Below are 19668 nucleotides of genomic sequence, written 5' to 3'. Positions count from 1 at the left end.
GAAATTCTGCTAAGCGCCACTCGGATGTAGTTTTTCAGCTTGAAAATGAAATTCTGATTTTGAATGACAGAGTTGAAGAAATATCCCGTTTTAACAGGAGTAAGCCGTATTTTAATACAAGCAGAGGAAGTAGTCACGGGAAAGATCTAGGAAGAAAAATTGAGAAGGAGAAGCAGAAAATCCCAGGAGATAACGAGTTAAACAAAGATAAGTATAGCTTGGAGCATACACCAACAAGAAGCAGCTATAATGAATATAAACAAAGAGGAAACCTGTGCAACACGGGTAGAGGGAGAAATACCTTTAATAGGAGTAGAGGAGGAGGATAGCGTCAACATGAAAAATTGTATACCAATCTTCTTAATAATTCTAGCATATTTGAAGGAAAGCCTTATTATTCTGAATATTAAGGATCCAACTTCAAAAGGATCCCAAGAGTATTTAGTTAATTTCCTAGTCTTTATATGAATATATTTTACTACATTATTAAACGGGCCATACTTTATCTATTTTAAAGCCTTTGATTTTTTTTTTCCTGAGCAGGGTAAGTAGCGTCAATTAAGCTGTGATCTACACTTTCGTTCAGTCTATTCAATCGTAAAAAAATTAATTTCCTTAACTAGGATTTAAAAAACAATTAGCCCCATTAAAGAGTTCGTAGTAACAAACTGCTTCAAGGTTCGATGCGTCTCAATACTCTATCGATACTAACCAGATATCGATACTAACCTCTGATCGATACTATCGATACAAAACTCGATCGATAGTAACCAAAACTCTAAAAAACGGAATTTTGATATTAATAGGCATTTCAATTGAATCGGCTCGTTATGTTGATTTCAAATAGATACAAACCATTAGATTACCCATTACGTAACCCATCCAAAGTTACAAGTCTGAAAATATTTGCCGGGTTTTCGAAAAAGAGGGGAACACCCCCTAAAAGTCAGGGAATCTTAATGAAAATCCCATCATTAGATTCAGCGTATCCAAGAAGTCTATTATAGAAGTTTCAAGCTCCTATCCACATAAATATGGAATTTTTCCAGAAGAAATATCAGTGTATTTTTCAAAAAGAAATATCACGGGTGCTTGTTTATTTATTAATAATTCACAGGGTGATGGCATCGAACCAATAATCCTATAATCAAACAGTTCGTGGTAACGAACTGTAGTAAGGAGCGACCCAGCTCAATAGTAAACGAAACTCTAAAAAACGGAATTTAGATGCTAAAAGATATATCAAAAGAATCGGAGTTTTATGCTGATTTTAAATATATAAGTTTCATCAAATTTAGTCTTTGTCATCAAAAGTTACGAGCCTGAGAAAATTTGCCTTATTTTGGAAAATAGGGGGTAATACCCCCTAAAAGTTATAGGATCTTAACAAAAATCGCACCATCGCATTCAGCGTATCAGAGAACCCTATAGAAAAAATTTCAAGGTCCAATCTACAAAAATGTGGAATTTCGTATTTTTTGCCAGAAGACAAATCACGGGTGCGTGTTTATTTGTTTATTAAATAAAAAAAACAAGTTTTTTTAACTGAAAGTAAGGAGCGACATTAAAACTTAAAACGAACAGAAATTACCCCGTATATGAAAGGGGCTGCTTCTTCTTCAACCCCTTGCTCTTTGCACTAAAGTTTGACTCTATCTCTCAACTCTACTTTTTAAAACAGTAAAAACTTTAGCGTAAAGAGCAGGGCGTTGAAGAAGGAGCAGCCCCTTTCATATACGGGGTAATTTCTGTTCGTTTTAAGTTTTAATGTCGCTCCTTACTTTCAGTTGAAAAAACTTGTTTTTTTTTATTTAATGGGCTACTAAGCTCACTGCAACACCAGGCCGCCTGATGCCAATACAGCTACGTGCGCTTCTCCTCCGTTCCAATCTAGTTAGAGCCTCCCTTTTTACAACCTCCCAAGAAGTTGAAATTTATCTTAAATTCTTCATTTTGACCTCCTCCCACCCAAATCCGGGGCAACCTGCTTTTCATTTAGCCTAAGATGGTTGGCCAAAAAGGACGATTTTTAGCAATCTGTCATCTTTTATCCACAGAGCATGTTCAAGCCATCTGATCCCGAATCTCTTTTTGGCCCTGGAAAGCGGGAAAGAACCATAACTTTCGCTCAGCTCGGTGTTTGAAATACGGTATGTCAGACGGGTAATCGTTGCGATCCGAAGACAATTCCTGTGGAGAATTTCTGATCAATTTATAACTAATAATTATATATTTCTAAATAAATTGCTAAACGTTGAAGTACCCAATATGATTAGAATACATGTAGAGAAAACGATGATAACGACCATTGTAATACCCCTTCCCCGTTGGCTGAGCCTAGGTCGACCTATTACAGAAAAGCTGTCTAGTGTTAACTGGAATTGCATTTAGTGACCAATGACTTGATACATTGGGTCTCCAATCTATCTAAGGGTTTGTTCGAGACGAAAAAAAACAATTTTTACTCTAATCAAATCATAATTATTGAATCATTATTACTACACTAATTTCGTCAATTACACAGATTAGACTAATTTTACCTTATTACTACACTATGTCACACAAACATTAGATGGCATTGGTATTTTTTTTATCCACATTAGTGCCAGTTATCCTTTATAATCAACCTTTATAAGTGGTCCATACCCTTAGCTTGTAATATAAAAAGATGAATCTGACAAAGGCTCTCTAAAACAAAATGAAAAAGATAAACATATACGTTTCTAAGAAAACGTTGGTTGTTTTAAAACATAATAAAGATGAAAAGGCTCAGCCCAAGAATCTCCACTTCTGGCCGTATCGGATAAGAAAACTAATTAGAAGAAATCACCGACTCCGTGATTGAAAATTAGAAATTCCTTCCTAATGAAAAATTCCAAGGTAAAAATATTCCAGATAAATGAACACAAGAAATCATTCAAAAAACCCAAGTAAAAACAACATTATAAAGAGAAAATCTATATGAAATTGTTTTAAAATAGAAAAAAAGTAACACGCGTTTCACAAGACGACTGCCAGACACTTCGGATATTTCCACCGTTGAAGTGTTTTTATTTTTTGTGACAAAATAAGTGATGCAACGATAGAACACATTTTGCCATAATTTTTTTTTAGATTGGAGTGACCAGACCGGTGAGTGGATGAGTGGGAAAATTACCAATGGATTGACAAAACCTTACATCGGAACAACCTGAATAAGGTTCAGAGACCTAGAGAGAACTTGGTCCTGCAACTTTCTTTCGCATAAATAAAATTTGTTTTTAAAAACTACAGTCTGCAATTCCAAAGCATAATTTTTTGTTTAGATCTGACTCTCTTTTAACTCTCTTTTTCTAAGGGAAAGAGGGACCCTATGCATTTCCAAAAAAAATCCCAAAGAGAAGTGCATTGTCGGCTGAGTTAGAAATTGAAAGCTTGCACTGCTACAAACAGGAACATGACACCTACGTAGAGACAAAAAACAACCTATCCCCCTTAAACAAAATCTAATAGTTAAACAATTGGTACTTTCATGTTATCCCGACCACACTCAAGAAGTGAAGTTAGGTTAATTTTAATGTAATATACCAAAAATAATAATCTAGTAACTAAATTATGTAAACTATAGCATAGAATTATGGAAAGCAGGCCGCGCAGAACGCACTATATTAAATATCTAGCCTAACCAACTCTATATACTAAATATTTAGTTAAAATATACCTGAATAATAGTTAATCTCACTCATGCTAAGCTAGTTATCTCCGAACGCAGATAGTCGAACTGGTTTTACTCAGATCAAGAATTTGAGTGTGTTCAGGTTAACGCGTAAGAACCAAACAATTAAAAACCTGATTTTGTATATTAGAAGCATATTTTTACCAAACTAAATTGAATCTAAACTTCATTTGAGAAGGAATTGACTAAAAAGTAAAAAATTCACAGAAAAAATGGCCCTAGCCTAATATTGTCTTATTGCCTACAGTTTCTTTTGGTTTTATTAAATAAAAAAACAAGTTTTTTAAACTGAAAGTAAGGAGCGATATTAAAACTTAAAACGAACTGAAAATACTCCGTATTTGATAGGGACTGTTCCCTCCTCAAAGCCCCGCTCTTTAAGCTAAAGTTTGACTCTTTCTCTCAACTCTACTTTTTAAAAAAATAAAAAAACTTTAGCGTAAAGAGCGGGGCGTTGAGGAGGGAACAGCCCCTGTCATATACGGAGTATTTTCAGTTCGTTTTAAGTTTTAATATCGGTCTTCAGTTTCAGTTTAAAAAACTTGTTTTTTATTTATTTAATTTTTGAACGTTTTTGAATTAATGCATGTTTTGATTTTGGCTCTCCGCACATGAATAACTAAAACGAAATTTGCATATTAATTTGTTTTTTTGGATAAATGGCTTTCTCATAGTTTTGATCGGACGATTTTGTGAAAAAATGAGCGGGGGAGGAGGCCTAGTTACCCTCCTAGTTTTTGGTTACTTAAAAAGGCAACTAGAACTTTTAATTTTTTTACGAACATTTTTATTAGTAAAAATATAAAAATATACGTAACTTACGAATTAACTTGCGTATATTCGTATTTTTTTACTACGTATATGAGGGGGTTCGCCCCCTCGTCAATGCCTCGCTCTTTACAGTATAACTTAAATTTTGTCCCAATTTCTTAATAATTACCCCTGAATCACAAAGGCGGTAGAATAAATAGTTGAAATTACTAAGAATACTTTAGCGCAAAGTGCGAGGTATTAGGGGGAGGTAAACCCCTCATATGCGTAGTAATTTCTGTTCGTTTTAAGTTTTAAGGCTGCTCCTTACTTTCAGTTAAAAAAACCTTTTTCATATTTATTCTTTCGTTTTTTTTAATGCTAGAAAATCCTGCGCCCCCTTCATGGAAATTCTCTTCTCCTATGAGAGATTCCTCCATGGAAAGCTCCCACATAACCCCTCCCCTCAACCCCTCCCCCAACCAAAAAATCCCCTAAAACGTCTGTACACTTCCCAATAACCATAACACTGGTCAAAGTTTGTAACCTGCAGCCCCTCCTGTGGGGGAGTAAGTCGTCCCTAAAGACATAGATATTAGGTTTTTCGACTATGCTGAATAAAATGGCTATTTCAGAATTATTCAGAATTCACAACATACGACCAGTAGAACTAAAGTGAAAATTTTTAAAACAGTTCCAGCATCCTTACTTCAGCGAAGTCCAACTAGGACTCTTTTCTGTTGGACAGAGATATTTATTTTTTTTCAGATGTCGGAGGTATCTATGTTTGCCACACATGGTATCTATGAATGTTTCTATAGGGGTAAATTGGTTTTTAGTGTGTCTATATGGTGATACCCGTTTTAATCTCCGTTATGTCAATTTCATGTAGCTTTAACTTACCAAGGAGTCTATCTATTCTTTCAGTTAAGATCATAGCCATGCATAAGGCATTGGACTTTTTTAGGCATATGTACATGCTCAGAGTCTGATGGTCTACTCTGACTTTGCATCAATCCTTACTTACTTACTTACCTTCGGAGGGAATACTACATTTTTAATCCAATTAATGTTAATCCATATTAATCCAATTTTGAAGCTTTATGATTATAAGCGACGCTTGATGAACTGGTACATGATATTAGATCTGTTGCTGGTACTGTTTTCAGACGTACGTTAGGTCATGCCAAAACTTGTTCAGTTTTGCATAAGTGGGGAAGAATTTGCTTCCCTTGTTATGGTTTTTGTAATTATTATGATGACGTTAGACGTATTTTCATGAAATGTATGAAGCATAATGTACAAAAACATTTGTTTAGAAACCTAATCATGAACTATTTTGGTGAATTCACGATGAGAGCAATCCTAGATCAGACAAAGTCAACTAAGTGGACTCGAAAAAAAGGTTATATCCTTAATGACTAAGTATGAAAAAAAATTCTGACATGCGTAATATTTTATGATTTTTATGTCTATCGTATTTCATATTACCCCTTTTATTTTTATTTCATATATACTATATAATATATATATATATATATATATATATATATGTATATGTAAAAAATTCAAGATATAATATAAATTCAAGATTCTGCTTAGATAAGGGACTGAAATATATCTGCCTAAAAGGGAAAGCTAGCCTATAGCCTGGGGAGCGGACTTCACGAAATATGACAAAGAAGGTTAAATTATGTTGAATTACACAGGAAAAAAAATCTTTGATATACGACTATTTTGGGGTTTGGGTCATAATTCACAAATTTTAAAAGGAAGGGGCAAAATTTATTTTTCAAAGTCTGGAGGAGGGGGAGGGAATTTTGTTATTTTGCTTCAGTTAAAATGTCGAAAAAGTTTTTTTGAAGTCTAGGGTGGAATTGACTCCTCCCCCCCCAAAAAAATTGACGCCCTTGTCTTGCATAAATGCCTGCCATGGTTGTTTTCCCTATCTAAAATCTCGAAGGTCTTCCACGTTTATAGCATTCATATTTCCCACATTTAAGGCTTTTAAGAAATGGATTTTGCATTGTATTTCGTTTTGTATAAACCTTTTAGATATATTTTCGTTAAAACCTCTTCAAACGGTGCTGCAACTTCTACTAGGTGATTGAGCATATGGTATACGTGGGACCAACGCTGGCACCACTGTTTGTACTGGACACCTTGGGGCTACCAGCTACTTCTTCTCTCTAACGCCACACCAGCGCCACTGGTGGTCTCATTAGGGTATGGTAACGTGATCGAGTGATGAAAAGGGTTAAACTCTGGGCCTAAGGTGCCACCACCTGTGTCACTACTAATATCTCGAGCTATCTCTTTGGAGGCTAAACAGACCCCCTGTCAATATACTAATGATAGTATTTCTTGCGAACTCTTTTCCTACCCTGATTGGGTTCGAGGAAAAACTTACACGGTTGTATAAAATAGCTTATTTGTAGTCTCCCAAAGGTCACTCCAACAAAATATATTTCTATAAACTCTGAAATCTACCAAAAGCAAAATCATCACTTCTGTTCAAAGAACTTTGTGTAGGGGTGGATCTTAGATTGTCCCTGGCCAATCTGATAAGTGGGGGGCTTCAAAATCAAACACTTTTAGGATACCATTAACTATCAATAGCCAAGTCCAGGAAGACAGAAATAGAATTTAGCCCGAAACTTTACTTATTGCAACACCACTGGCTTAGCAACGGGACTTTAACTTATAATTGAAAATTATATTATAGGCAAATCTAAGCCAATGTAATTACGAAAAGGAAAATAGTACATTTATCTGAGAAAAAAGGGGGGTAGAACCCCAAAAGCATAGGTTTACCATTCTAGGTGATTGAAAAATCATTGCTAGAATTATTCACAGAAATTTTTGGTTGTACACCCAGAGGTATATGCGCCCCGATTGAGTACCATGGCTATAGTCATAAATTAATTTTATTTCTAGTGAGATGTGAATTAAAAAGTGGGAATGTACTGCGAGCTGGTGAAACCATTGGATTTGGTGATGATTCTTCGCCAGCGCCTAAATCAGCAGACATTGTTCTGCTTGTCGAACAGAAAGGATGTCTGAAAAATACAAGAATTGGAACCATATCTATGGATATTGATCACGCCCTGAAGGCAAGTTTCTTTTTTATTTATGTCTTTTTTTTGCTTAACGCTCAATTTATGTCTTACAGAAATAATTGCATAACTTATATTTTATGATAGACGGAAATACAGTTTGGATATTTTATTTCTGAGATAATAACGATAAAAGTAAGATAAATCATATAACAAAACGCTGGAAAATATGCAAAATGTCCAGATTATATATTTTGATACAATTTCCTCATCGCTTTTACTGAAAGCTTTTCCTTTTGAGGGTTTTCCTTAGGAGCTTTTCCCGTTTATAGGGTAATTAAAGTGAATTAAAAAAAAAAGAAGTAAAAGATTTTCGGTATCTGGGTAGTGTTTTAGAGCAAGACGGCCATTGTGAAAGAGAAATAACGCTTGGGATTGCTAATGCAGAGGCAGTGCTCTCCGAGCTAAATAAATTTTGGCAGTGCTCCAAGTGCTTCCAAAAGATCAAGCTGTGATTCTTGAATAGCAATGTTTTATTGACACCCCTATATGATTGTGAATCACGAAGCATGTAAAAAGACTGATTGGATTTGAAAACAATTGCCTCAGAAATATAGTTGCAGTACACTGGACTGAAAGAATACCGAATATGCAGGTTAGAGTCCAGACCAGAAGCCTCTAATCACTAATGAAATTCATAGGAGACATTGGAGATACTGGAGACTCATAACAAGAATGAAAGAGGGCAGACTCCCATATGACCTGAGGTGCTGGAAACCAGTCTTTGCAGAAGCCGTAGGCAGTGTATAACCCTTGGTCTGTCACTCGAGGAAGAAGTTGCTGAGTCAAATAGGTTAATGGAGGATTTCTGGTTGCTGGCCCAGGACCGAGTGACCTGTAGGTCAACAGCTTCTGTCTTATGCACCTCAAGGGCTGGGAAGACCTAAGTTTAAGTAAGAAGGAATATAAACAATTATAATATGAATATAATATAAATATATTACATGAATATGAACAATTGAAATATATAACAACTGAATATAATATGTAACGATTGAGTAAACAATTGAATACAATATGAATATAAACAATTAAAGGAATATATTCAGGTTTGGGTTTTCCCTGATGCAGTGTCCATGCTATCCATGGGAGCTACCCAGTTTGAACCCCCTCTCCCAAAATTTGGGTCTAGCTCACACGAAAGTAACAAAATGCATGTAAACAATTTTTGTTTGCGTTTTGTAAAGTTTTTTGTCCCTTCCCCCTTCTGAACAAAAACTCTGAATACCGCCATGTCACAAAAACAGCTGTTTTTAAGTGTAAGAAAAAAGGAATATAAACATGTGGATTTTAAAGTATATCTACGAGTGTTGGTCAAGACCTAATTTTTTTTTTTCTTTTGTGCCTTCAGTGTGAGACAATAGTTTGGAAATTATTCGTCACGTAATGATATTGACCCTAAAAATTAAGTAAAGACTGTTATGAGGTTCCTTTTCTTCAGGTTATAATGATAAAGTTCGAGCTAAAGGTCAATCATAAAGGAAAATTATAGGATAAAACACAGGAGTAGAAATAAATTTCAAGGATGTCAAGAACACAAATAGATACCTTTAGAAATTCATGAATTCAAAAAATGCTTATTATCTCCCTTTTTTGCTTTAAGGATTTTGCAGTATACCTTATTGATAGCCCATTGATAGATCACCTTATGCCCTATCGATAGCTCACAACTAGTAGTGTGCTGTCATTTTTTCTTAATTACAGGGCAGAAATGAAAAAGAATTGTTTTTTTTTCCAAAAATTTATTCTATTTTCTTTGTGAAAAATAAATATAATGTATTTGCAAACTTAGTTAGTCACATAAATATAGGTAGATACGTGGTGGTGGGGGGGGGGCAAAATAATGTCTGAGCTATCATCATCATTTCTTTTTTCTCATTTATTACTTATGCAGAGGACTTGTTTTTATTTTTTACTGTTTTCAAGATTTTTATGACCGTATTTTCTTGATTTTTCTCGAAATTTTATTTAAAATATAGGTATAAGGTTGACCAAAAAAACAAGTCCCATAACAGTTAATGGGTCTTGTAAAATCCTAAACGGGAGACATTTGCTATATAATCTCCTGAAAAGATAATTTTTGCTTTTATTTTTAAATTTCAAGGTTCACTGCTGCCAGTTGATGTGTAATACTTTATAATCTCTAATACTTTAGCCCTTATTGAAGAAACAAAACAGATTTTGGATCAGTTCAGCATTCAGATTTAACACGGAAAAATGATACAACGCAATATATTGTTTGTGCTCCTTTGCCCTCTCGTCGCATTGGTGCGGAATGAGCGCTGAGTTGTCAACATTTTGGTCTATGAATGTGTCCGCTCTGCGCCAGAAAATGTGTCATTTTTAGCTAAAATGTGTCTATCTTGAACTCTCAAAAACCAGAGGTTATTTTTTTTTTACCAGTTGCATTATTGACCCAAAGACGCTTTGTAAACCTGTGTGAAAGCACGAAACTTGTATAAACATGTAAATCCCTTACTTTTGAAAAAAATCTTTAACTTACGACATCTCTGGCAACACCTGGATGCTAAAAAAAAAAAAAAAAAAAAAAAAAAAAAAAAAAAAAAAAAAAAAAAAAAAAAAAAAAAAAAAAAAAAAACGAGAAAAAGCTCTACTTTGGTCAAAAGTGACATTTTTGTTTTACCAAAATATATTCGTTTTATGTCATAAATTTACAAAATGTATCCCTTTTTTGGCCTGTTTTTGCCCCAAATTTCTAAAATGTTTCCCTTTTCTGCCCTTTTATTTCGTCGTGGCCCGGCACATGGGTATGTGTCCTTTTGACATAAAATGTGTCCAGCTGGCAGCCCTGATTGGAGCCTGTCACAGTTCATTCGTCTTTTCTTACCCTAGCAGTGCTCCAGAGCCATTCTTCTCTTTTGTTTTAACCGAATAGTCAGGCTTATAGATCACAAGAGAACTGTCATTATTCAAGTACGTGGTAAATTCCTCTTCAGAAAGGGGGACATATTTTTAAGTCGCTAGCTCATTTAATATGGAAGGAAGTATAATTCTCAACTTTAGAGGCAATTTTTGTAAACTTCGCTTAAGGAGCCATATCGAAATCATCAGAGATAATATTGGCTCATAATTTTTTGTATAATACTGCACTTAGTCTTGAAAACGATATTGCACTTAGTCTAGCAAAAGTACTTTCTTCTCCCACCTAAAGCTGCTTCTCAAATAATCCATTCTTGTTCCATGGTTGGCACTTCGTATACCCAAGGAGACTGACCCCTCCCCTCGGTGTGATTTTGGCAGCGTATTCCACAAAACATCCTACCTCATGATTAAACTCTTGGTTTGGCGGCCAGTGGTGTGGTGGTGACCCCAATTAGCAGTACTAGGCTTCTATTTTTGCCTACCACTTTCAGGGCAGCCAAGGAAAGTTTGAAACCATTACCCCCGTTACTTTTGATGAACTTCTTTGTTTTATTTAAACGAGTATAGAATTTAAGTCTTACATTTTTTCCTTGAGTGTAGGATCAAGTTTAGAGCTGATTCTTTCATCCAAAGAGGGAGACTCTAGTTCGAATCCTTTCAGGACTAAAATTATCCATCTTTGGTCTCGGTATCTCTAGAAAAATTGGACCTTGGCGTTCAGAAAATTTATCATTATTTTACTTTTAAGATTTAAAAAAAAATAATCTGTTGAATTTTTTCTTCTATTTTCCAGGAAGCCGGTTATCTCGGCAATCGTTACGCTGTTGTAACTTTTGGTGGAAAAGGTGTGTTTAAGAGTCCTCATAGCAGAACAGCTGACAGTGAGATTTGGAGCAATAGAAAAATTGTTCAAAAAGCATTTGAAGGGTAGGCAAATATTTGTTTAAAAGTTATTATTGGTAACTGCTGTTATTTTATTTTTTTTTGGGTACAATATCACACTCAGACTTCCCAGATTTTAGCAAAAAACTGACTAAAAGAATAAAAATTTGATAGCTGATTTTGGTTATTGACAAAATGCTCTTAGCTTTATCTATTTAGTAGGTGTTATACTTTATATTATTATTTGGAGTGAATAAAGGGGGTAGAGGGGAACAGAATAGAAGTGAGAAGGGCTAGTAAACGTAAAAAATGGCTATTAAATCTTCTTTAGTAATGTTTGTGGGACTGAAAAGAGGGTAAAGGGGCGTGGGGCCTATAACCCCAGGGCTCTGATTCAATTTGCCTCGGGTAACTACTGTTTATTAGCTTTCATTTACTTTAATTATGTATGAGTGAACTAAGCTTTATTAGTTGGGTACATTATCATCAACAGATTAAAACTCACCTAGTTCTAATCTAGCCCATAAAAAAAGGGAGTAAATCAGAGTGAATCTTGAGGTAGTTCTTTACTATATTAGCTGGATATACAGTAAAGAACGAACCCAGTTGCAACTGATGTCATCACATTCTTATACTATAACGTCATTTATGGTTTTACCTGCGATTACGGCCTCATTTATCATCTTCCATATGAAGATGCAATTTCTTGTCGAAAAATTGATTTTATTTATTATATTATGTTATAGTACTTACATAAGCACGTATGTGTACCGACTTTCTTTAAAATGAACCCTTAAACAGCTCTTTATAATGTTCCAGTGCCCTACTAGCAGTAAAGAAGGAAAAAAAAGAGGACGCTTCAGTGCTACCCGTGCAAAAAAGTGATTGTCCCTGCTGGTTCAACCAAGGGACTAAGTTTCCTGAATAATATTTTTGGACATAGCGATTTCAGTGGTGTACTTTCTGTTTTGGCCCGACGCAATTTTTTAGGAGTTTTTTTGTATCTTTTTGTTTTAATTTCCTTCAATGTGTTTTAAAATAGCATTCTCTTATTAAGACTAATATAGATAATAGTTATCGTTTCTGGATCAGCTAGAAATGGCAATTTGTTCTCACGTACCAATTTTTTTCAACTTTTTTATTTTTAGTTACTATGGGCCGTTGTCTGTCCTTTTCCATGATTCAGCTAAGAAAAACCCGAAAGCTTTTTCCTCAGTTTGATATATGAAGTATATTGCTAGAGAATGTTCTATTATCAACAATAATAGACCTAATTTTTATTTTTAAGGTCTAATTTAATGCTTATAGGCCTAATTAGGCTTAAAAACAGCTCGTTTTGGGGCTTTATATCCCATTCTCTAACAAAAATAATTCAAACAGACCAACACGCTACTTACTTGTTACAATTAGCAAGTTTTAATTTGAAATTTGTAACAAAAGTTGGGCCTGTCAGATTTACTGGATCCAGAATTTCATATAAAAAAATTGAGCATTTGATTTTTTTTTTTTTTTTTTAAATGTTATGGTTCGAGTGGCAGCCGTGACATGCAAAGAACAAACTACAGTAGGCTACTCATAGTAAGAAAGATTAAAAAATGTTCTTTAATAAACACTGGCTAGTGAGAAGAAATTACGATTTGTAGCTGATTCAGGAAGCCTATTTAAAACCCAAACCTCTACCTTAATCCCATTCAGAAGAAAAAATACAAATGTTTCCTTTACCAGCCATATATCAGGATTACCAAATTCCATCTGTTCATCGACGGTATAATTCTGGAAGGACACTATTATTAGTCAGTTATTTTACAATTTACTCTTATATAACCATAATCTCGTCTTTAGTTAATTACAAAGACACTATATATTGCAACATCCTTTCAAATAAGTTCTTAACCAACTGTCTATGATGTCCCAGTGCCCTTTTAGTGAAAGGGCATTTCTAGTGAAAAAAATAACAGAGAAGAAGAAGCAAGAAAAAATGAAGGACACTTCAGTGTTACCAATCCAAAAAAAGAAAACATTGTTAAAAGTAGAATAGCCAAGGTTCAGGGTGTTTTTTGTCCATTCCTAAATATCTATCTATAGACCTTTTCACAAATCTTCGAAGTGCTTTGATATTTACGTTATTCAATAAAATGACTGATATTCTACGAAAAAATGACTAAAATTTTCTTAAAAACTTATCAGACTCATCTTCAAGTCTATCTTAGAGGAGTTTTTCCTTTTGAGACAGTTCGGAGTAACGAACTGTAAGTAAGAAGCGACGTGGCATAATAGTAGCCAAAACTCCAAAAACAAAATTTGATAAACAAAAAAAAAATTGATTCTTCAAAAGAATTGACTGTTTATGCTGACTTCTAATCAATGAAATTTATTAATTTTAATGATACCGATCGAAAGCTACGAGCCTGAGAAAATTTACCGGATTTTTGAAAAAGAGGAGATTCACTATCCAAGAAGTCGAGCCATCTTAATGAGAATCACACTGACAAATTCAGCATATCAAAGAACTCCACTGCAGGGATTTGAAGTTGTTTTCTAAAAAAAAAAATGTTGAATTTTGTATTATTTACCAGAAGAAAGACCATGGATGCGAGTTTATTTGTTTTGTCGTTATTCGTTTTATTTTTCCAGGGTGATCATATCAAACCAATAGTTTTACAAGATTGGAAAAGGCTCGTTCGAACGGAAATCTGAAGTTCTACTCTTTTAAGTGACTGATAAAATTGGAGGCTAATCAGGCCCTCTCTTCCACGCCAGTTTTTTTCTCAAAAAGCATCACATCAACATTTTGAAATGACCTTTTGATTCAGCATAGTTAAAAGATCCAATAACTATGCCTCTGGTGGAAGGGCTGCAAGTTATGCAATCCACTCATTGTTAACATATAATCCATTGTTAACGATTTTTCGCCGGAAATATCGTCCATGGGAAAGAAATTTTACACAGGGGGTGGGGCGAAAACTCCTGGTATGATTATATAAACAGTCTGAAATTACATAAAAAAAAAGTTTCTTCTAGTTAGGAGCCCCCTCATGTACGGAACAATTTATGTTTGTCTTAAGCTTTGATGTTGCTTTTTTACTCTCAGTTGAAAACTTGTTTTCTTATGTAATTTCTTGTAGGAGGATGCGAATTTGCGTATGCTACTAATTTCTTTAGGCAACTTTAAATGGTATAAGTGTTGCATATCTGAAACTGGTACATATTTATAATTTTTTAAAATATAATGAAAAAATTTGAAAAATAATTTTGAAAAAATAATGAATTTTGAAAATATGTTGTGTATAATCCTCAGACTTTAATAGACGCCTGGTTTCGACTATTTATTTTTATTTATATTTATATTTATAAATTATATTTATATTTATATTTATTTATATTTTATATTATATTTATATTTTATATTATGACTATTATAGACTATATTATAGACTATTTATAGACTTTATATTATAGACTATTTATTTTTATTATGTTCCAGACTCCCATTTAATGGCGATGAACAAACTAACGCTATAGAAGCCATGAATTATGCCACAAGATTAGCTTATCGCGCCGGTGTTTCCAAACATATCATCTTAATTTCGTGTGAGTCATCTTGTGAATCCAAGGATTATGGGGATGCTGTAACGTTATTATTGGAAAATGATTTCAAATTGCATATCCTTCGACCAGAGAAATTTCAATTGAAAGGAAAGAAAACCTTGGAAGATTCAAAGGTAATATTGCACAACCCATTGAGCGGCTTCAAAGTTTGGCGTTTCTAAGTGTAGAGACTAAATTTGATAAATACACATATATATATATATATATATATATATATATATATATATATATATATATATATATATATATATATATATATATATATATATATAAAACATACAAATGTTTGGTGGTTATTTTTCAAAAGAAATTTTCTCAAAAGAAAGTAAAGAGTGGCAGAGTAAAATCATTCCCTATATCAGGAGATTTCCCCCCTCCTCAACTCCTCGCTCTTTGCGCTAAATTCTTGTAGTGCCTTAAAAACACTTTGTATTCCAGTTCAACGGAGCTTGTTTTGAGCAATATTTCTTAAAACAAAAATTTTACAAAAAGCTAAATTATAGCATACCGACTTGGGAGTCAAGGACTTGACAGCCTCCCTGATGTAAGGATTATTTCTGTTTGTTTTAAATTTTAATGTTGCTCTTTGCTTTCATATGAGAAACTTGTTTTTGTTAAATTTAGTTTTTGTTCGTTCTTCATAATATACCCAGAGTTACCTTTAATGTGAGGAGGAATACCGGCGTCAAACCCAACATTTTTAAACAAAATTGATCTTTTGCACATCAACGTTTTGAAAGAGAAGCTTATTTAGTTCATTTGACTTAAGAAATTCAGTACAAATTTCAAAATTAAATTATCACCTCCTCAAAATCAGGGTAGCTTTCACCCCACTAGGTTTTATACTGCACTCTTCATCCTGTATTCATGTATATTCAGTTGCGTATGAATGTTGGATGAAACCGTCTCCTTTTTTTCCCAGACCATTGGTTTAATACGGTCACTCCTGGAAAAAACATAAGACCTGGTTGAAAAGATATAGAAGACTCTTTTCTATATCAAACAGTTCGTGGTAACGAACTGTAGTAAGGAGCGATCCGGCTCAATAGTAACCAAAACTCTAAAAATTGGAATTTTGATATCAATAGCTATATCAAAAGAATCGCATTTTAATGCTGATTTTAAATATATAAGTTTCATCAAGTTTAGTCTTACCCATCAAAAGTTACGAGCCTGAGAAAATTTGCCTTATTTAGGAAAATAGGGGGAAACACCCCCTAAAAGTCGTAGTATCTTAACGAAAATGACACCATCAGATTCAGCGTATCAGAGAACCCTACTGTAGAAGTTTCAAGCTCCTATCTACAAAAATGTGGAATTTTGTATTTTTTGCCAGAAGGCAAATCACGGGTGCGTGTTTATTTGTTTTTTTGTTTTTTTTTTTTTTCTTTTCCCCAGGGGTCATCGTATCGACCAAGTGGTCCTAGAATGTCGCAAGAGGGCTCATTCTAATGGAAATGAAAAGTTCTAGTGCCCTTTTTAAGTGACCAAAAAAATTGGAGGGCATCTAGACCCCCTCCCACGCCCATTTTTTTCCCAAAGTCAACGGATTAAAATTTTGAGATAGCCATTTTGTTCAGCATAGTCAAAAACCGTTATAACTATGACTTTGGGGATGACTTACTCCCCCACAGTCCCTGGGGGAGGGACTGCAAGTTACAAACTTCGACCAGTGTTTACATATAATAATGGTTATTGGGAAGTGTACAGACGTTTTCAGGGGGATTTTTTTGGTTTTGGGGGTAGGGTTGAGGGGAGGGGGCTATATGGGAGGATCTTTCCTTTTAGAAATATGTCATGGGGAAGAAAAGTTCAATGAAAAGGGTGCAGGGCGCAGGACGAATCTGGTCCTGCGAAGGGCGCACGTTAGAAAAAAACGTCAAATTCAGAGCTTAATATACAATGCTGGGTGTTCGGAGCCCCTCTATTATGGAGTATAATTTGAAAATAACACAACTATACGAGCGATAAAACATATATACCACAACCATAACTCAATTAACGAAAGAACTGCTAAGAGATAACACAACTATAAAGCGAAAACAGGTGAAAACTAATGGGAGAATAAACGAACTAAGAGGTGGAAGGGGCCCAGAGAAAAAATATAATCCTTTTCCAATTTTGAGCCTAACTTCCGCAAAGGAGTAATAATGTCAGAAGCCCCGAAATACCGAATTATTTTCTTTTTCCTATCAGACCGGGGTACATGAAACAGAAACTTACAATAGCGGAAATATAATATACACAATTCAGCCAGATCTTATCTTTTTTTCAGGATAGGTGAAATACCACATAGGAAAAGTATTGAATGGTCGCAAAAACTAGTGTATAGCAATGCAAGCGCTTTTCGATAATAATGATCACGATTAGCTACTATTTTACCATAACCCGCTTTAAGTTTTCTTTAATATGCAGTACAATATTGATCCTAAAAGCTAATAGATTCCAATAAATATGAATGCTTGACCGCCGCAAATCAGAGACACAATGGATTGAGAAGTTAGAACGCGGATTTCAAATGGGCATAGACTTTGCATTAAAGACTCGGTACTCACACTTATCAATATTCAATGACAGACCAACAGTTTTGAAATGTTTTGAAATAGATGATACGGAATTCGAGAGGCTAGATTTAGAACGGCTATATCTAGAAGTATATCATCCGCATATGCAATACAAGAGACATTTACTAAATTACAAAAAAGAAAGGGCATAATTTTGTATAACACACTGCGGATCCAAGTACTGAAAAGATACGGTGAAAGAACACCACCTTGACGCACTTCCAAGCGGTTTGGAATATTCCCATAACAATTAGAGTGAAACTTAACCGAATATGGGAATCAAACAGTTCGTGGTAACGAACTGTAGTAAGGAGCTACCCGGCTCAATAGTAAACGAAACTCTAAAAAACGGAATTTCGATTCTAAAAGATATATCAAAAGAATCGGATTTTTATGCTGATTTTAAATATATACGTTTCATCAAATTCAGTCTTTGTCATCAAAATTTACGAGCCTGAGAAAATTTGCCTTATTTTGGAAAATAGGGGGTAACAACCCCTAAAAGTCATAGGATCTTAACGAAAATCGCACCATCGCATTCAGCGTATCAGAGAACCCTATAGAAAAAATTTCAAGGTCCAATCTACAAAAATGTGGAATTTCGTATTATTTGCCAGAAGACAAATCACGGGTGCGTGTTTATTTGTGTTTTTTTCCCAGGGGTCATCGTATCGACCAAGTGGTCCTAGAGTGTTGCAAGAGGGCTCATTCTAACGGAAAGAAAAAGTTCTAGTGCCCTTTTTAAGTGACCAAAAAAATTGGAGGGCACCTAGGCCCCCTCCCACGCTCATTTTTTCCCAAATTCAACGGATCAAAATTTTGAGATAGCCATTTTGTTCCGCATAGTCGAAAACCATAATAACTATGTCTTTGGGGATGACTTACCCCCCACAGTCCCTGGGGGATGGGCTGCAAGTTGCAAACTTTGACCAATGTTTACATACAGTAATAGTTACTGGGAAGTGTACCAACGTTATCAAGGGGATTTTTTTGGTTTGGGTGTGGGGTTCAGGGGAGGGGGCTATATGGGAGGATCTTTCCTTGTAGGAATATTTCATGGGGGAAGAGAAATTCAATGAAAAGGGCGCAGGACTTTCTAGCATTACTATAAAAAAACAATGAAAATATAAACATGAAAAAGTTTTTTCAATTGAAAGTAAGGAGAAGCATTAAAACTTAAAATAAACAGAGATTATTACGCATATGAGGGGTTCTAGAAATACTTTAGCATAAAGAGCGAGGTATTTAGGAGGAGATAAATACTTCGCTGTTTATGCTAAAAAAATTTTAAGTAATTTCAGTTATTTATTCTACGGCCTTTCTGATTCAGGGGTCATTCTTAAAGAATTGGGACAAAACAAGATTTAGTGTGAAGAGCAAGGTATTAACGAGGGGACCAACCCTCTCATATATATAATCAAAAATATAAGAATATAAAAGTTTGTTACGTAAGTTAATTCTTAAGTTACGTATTTTGTTTACTAATAAAAATGTTCGTTAAAAATTAAAAGATCTAGTTGCCTTTTTAAGTAACCGAAAAATTGGAGGGCAAGTAGGCCTCCTTCCCCACCCCTTATTTCTCAAATTTGTCTGATCAAAACTAAGAGAAAGCCATTTAGCCAAAAAAAGAATTAAAATGCAAATTTTATTTTAATAATTTATGCACGGAAAGCCAAAATCAGACATGCATTAATTCAAAAACTTTCAGAAATTAAATAAAAAAAACAAGTTTTTTGAAATGAAAGTAAGGAGCGACATTAAAACTTAAAACGAACAGAAATTACTCCGCATATGAAAGGGGCTTTTCCTCCTCGACACCCCGCTCCTTGCGCTAAAGTTTGATTCTTACTCGCAACTCTACTTTTTAAAACAATAAAAACTTTAGCGTAAGGAGCAGGGTGTCGAGGAGGAAAAGCCCCTTTCATATACGGAGTAATTTCTGTTCGTTTTAAGTTTTAATGTCGCTCCTTACTTTCATTTCAAAAAACTTGTTTTTTTTATTTAATTTATGTGAGCACTCATGGAGAGTTAGACAACTTGGACCTGAAAATGTGCTCTTTCAAACACCCCACTTCCCTGTCTACGCGATAACTCACCAGTCTTCTTTCATAGTGTGAGGGATGTTTTTTAAGTAAGGTCCGTTTGAAGA

At 34.5% G+C, this 19668-nt stretch overlaps 1 protein-coding gene across 1 annotated transcript; it reads left to right on the top strand.

The window, feature by feature from the left end:
- Positions 1–5534: 5534 nt before the first annotated feature.
- On the top strand, positions 5535–15130 carry LOC136032627 (uncharacterized). The gene is made up of 4 exons (XM_065712900.1): positions 5535–5636; positions 7288–7578; positions 11258–11391; positions 14831–15130. The coding sequence occupies exons 1-4, from the start codon at positions 5535–5537 to the stop codon at positions 15114–15116; spliced, it is 813 nt and encodes a 270-aa protein (XP_065568972.1). The 3' UTR covers positions 15117–15130.
- The last annotated feature ends 4538 nt before the right edge of the window (positions 15131–19668 follow it).

This window comes from Artemia franciscana, chromosome 11, assembly GCF_032884065.1.
Source record: "Artemia franciscana chromosome 11, ASM3288406v1, whole genome shotgun sequence".
Taxonomy (NCBI): domain Eukaryota; kingdom Metazoa; phylum Arthropoda; class Branchiopoda; order Anostraca; family Artemiidae; genus Artemia; species Artemia franciscana.
The sequence above is the reverse complement of the archived record's forward strand: the minus strand, read 5'-3'. Positions and strand labels throughout refer to the sequence as shown.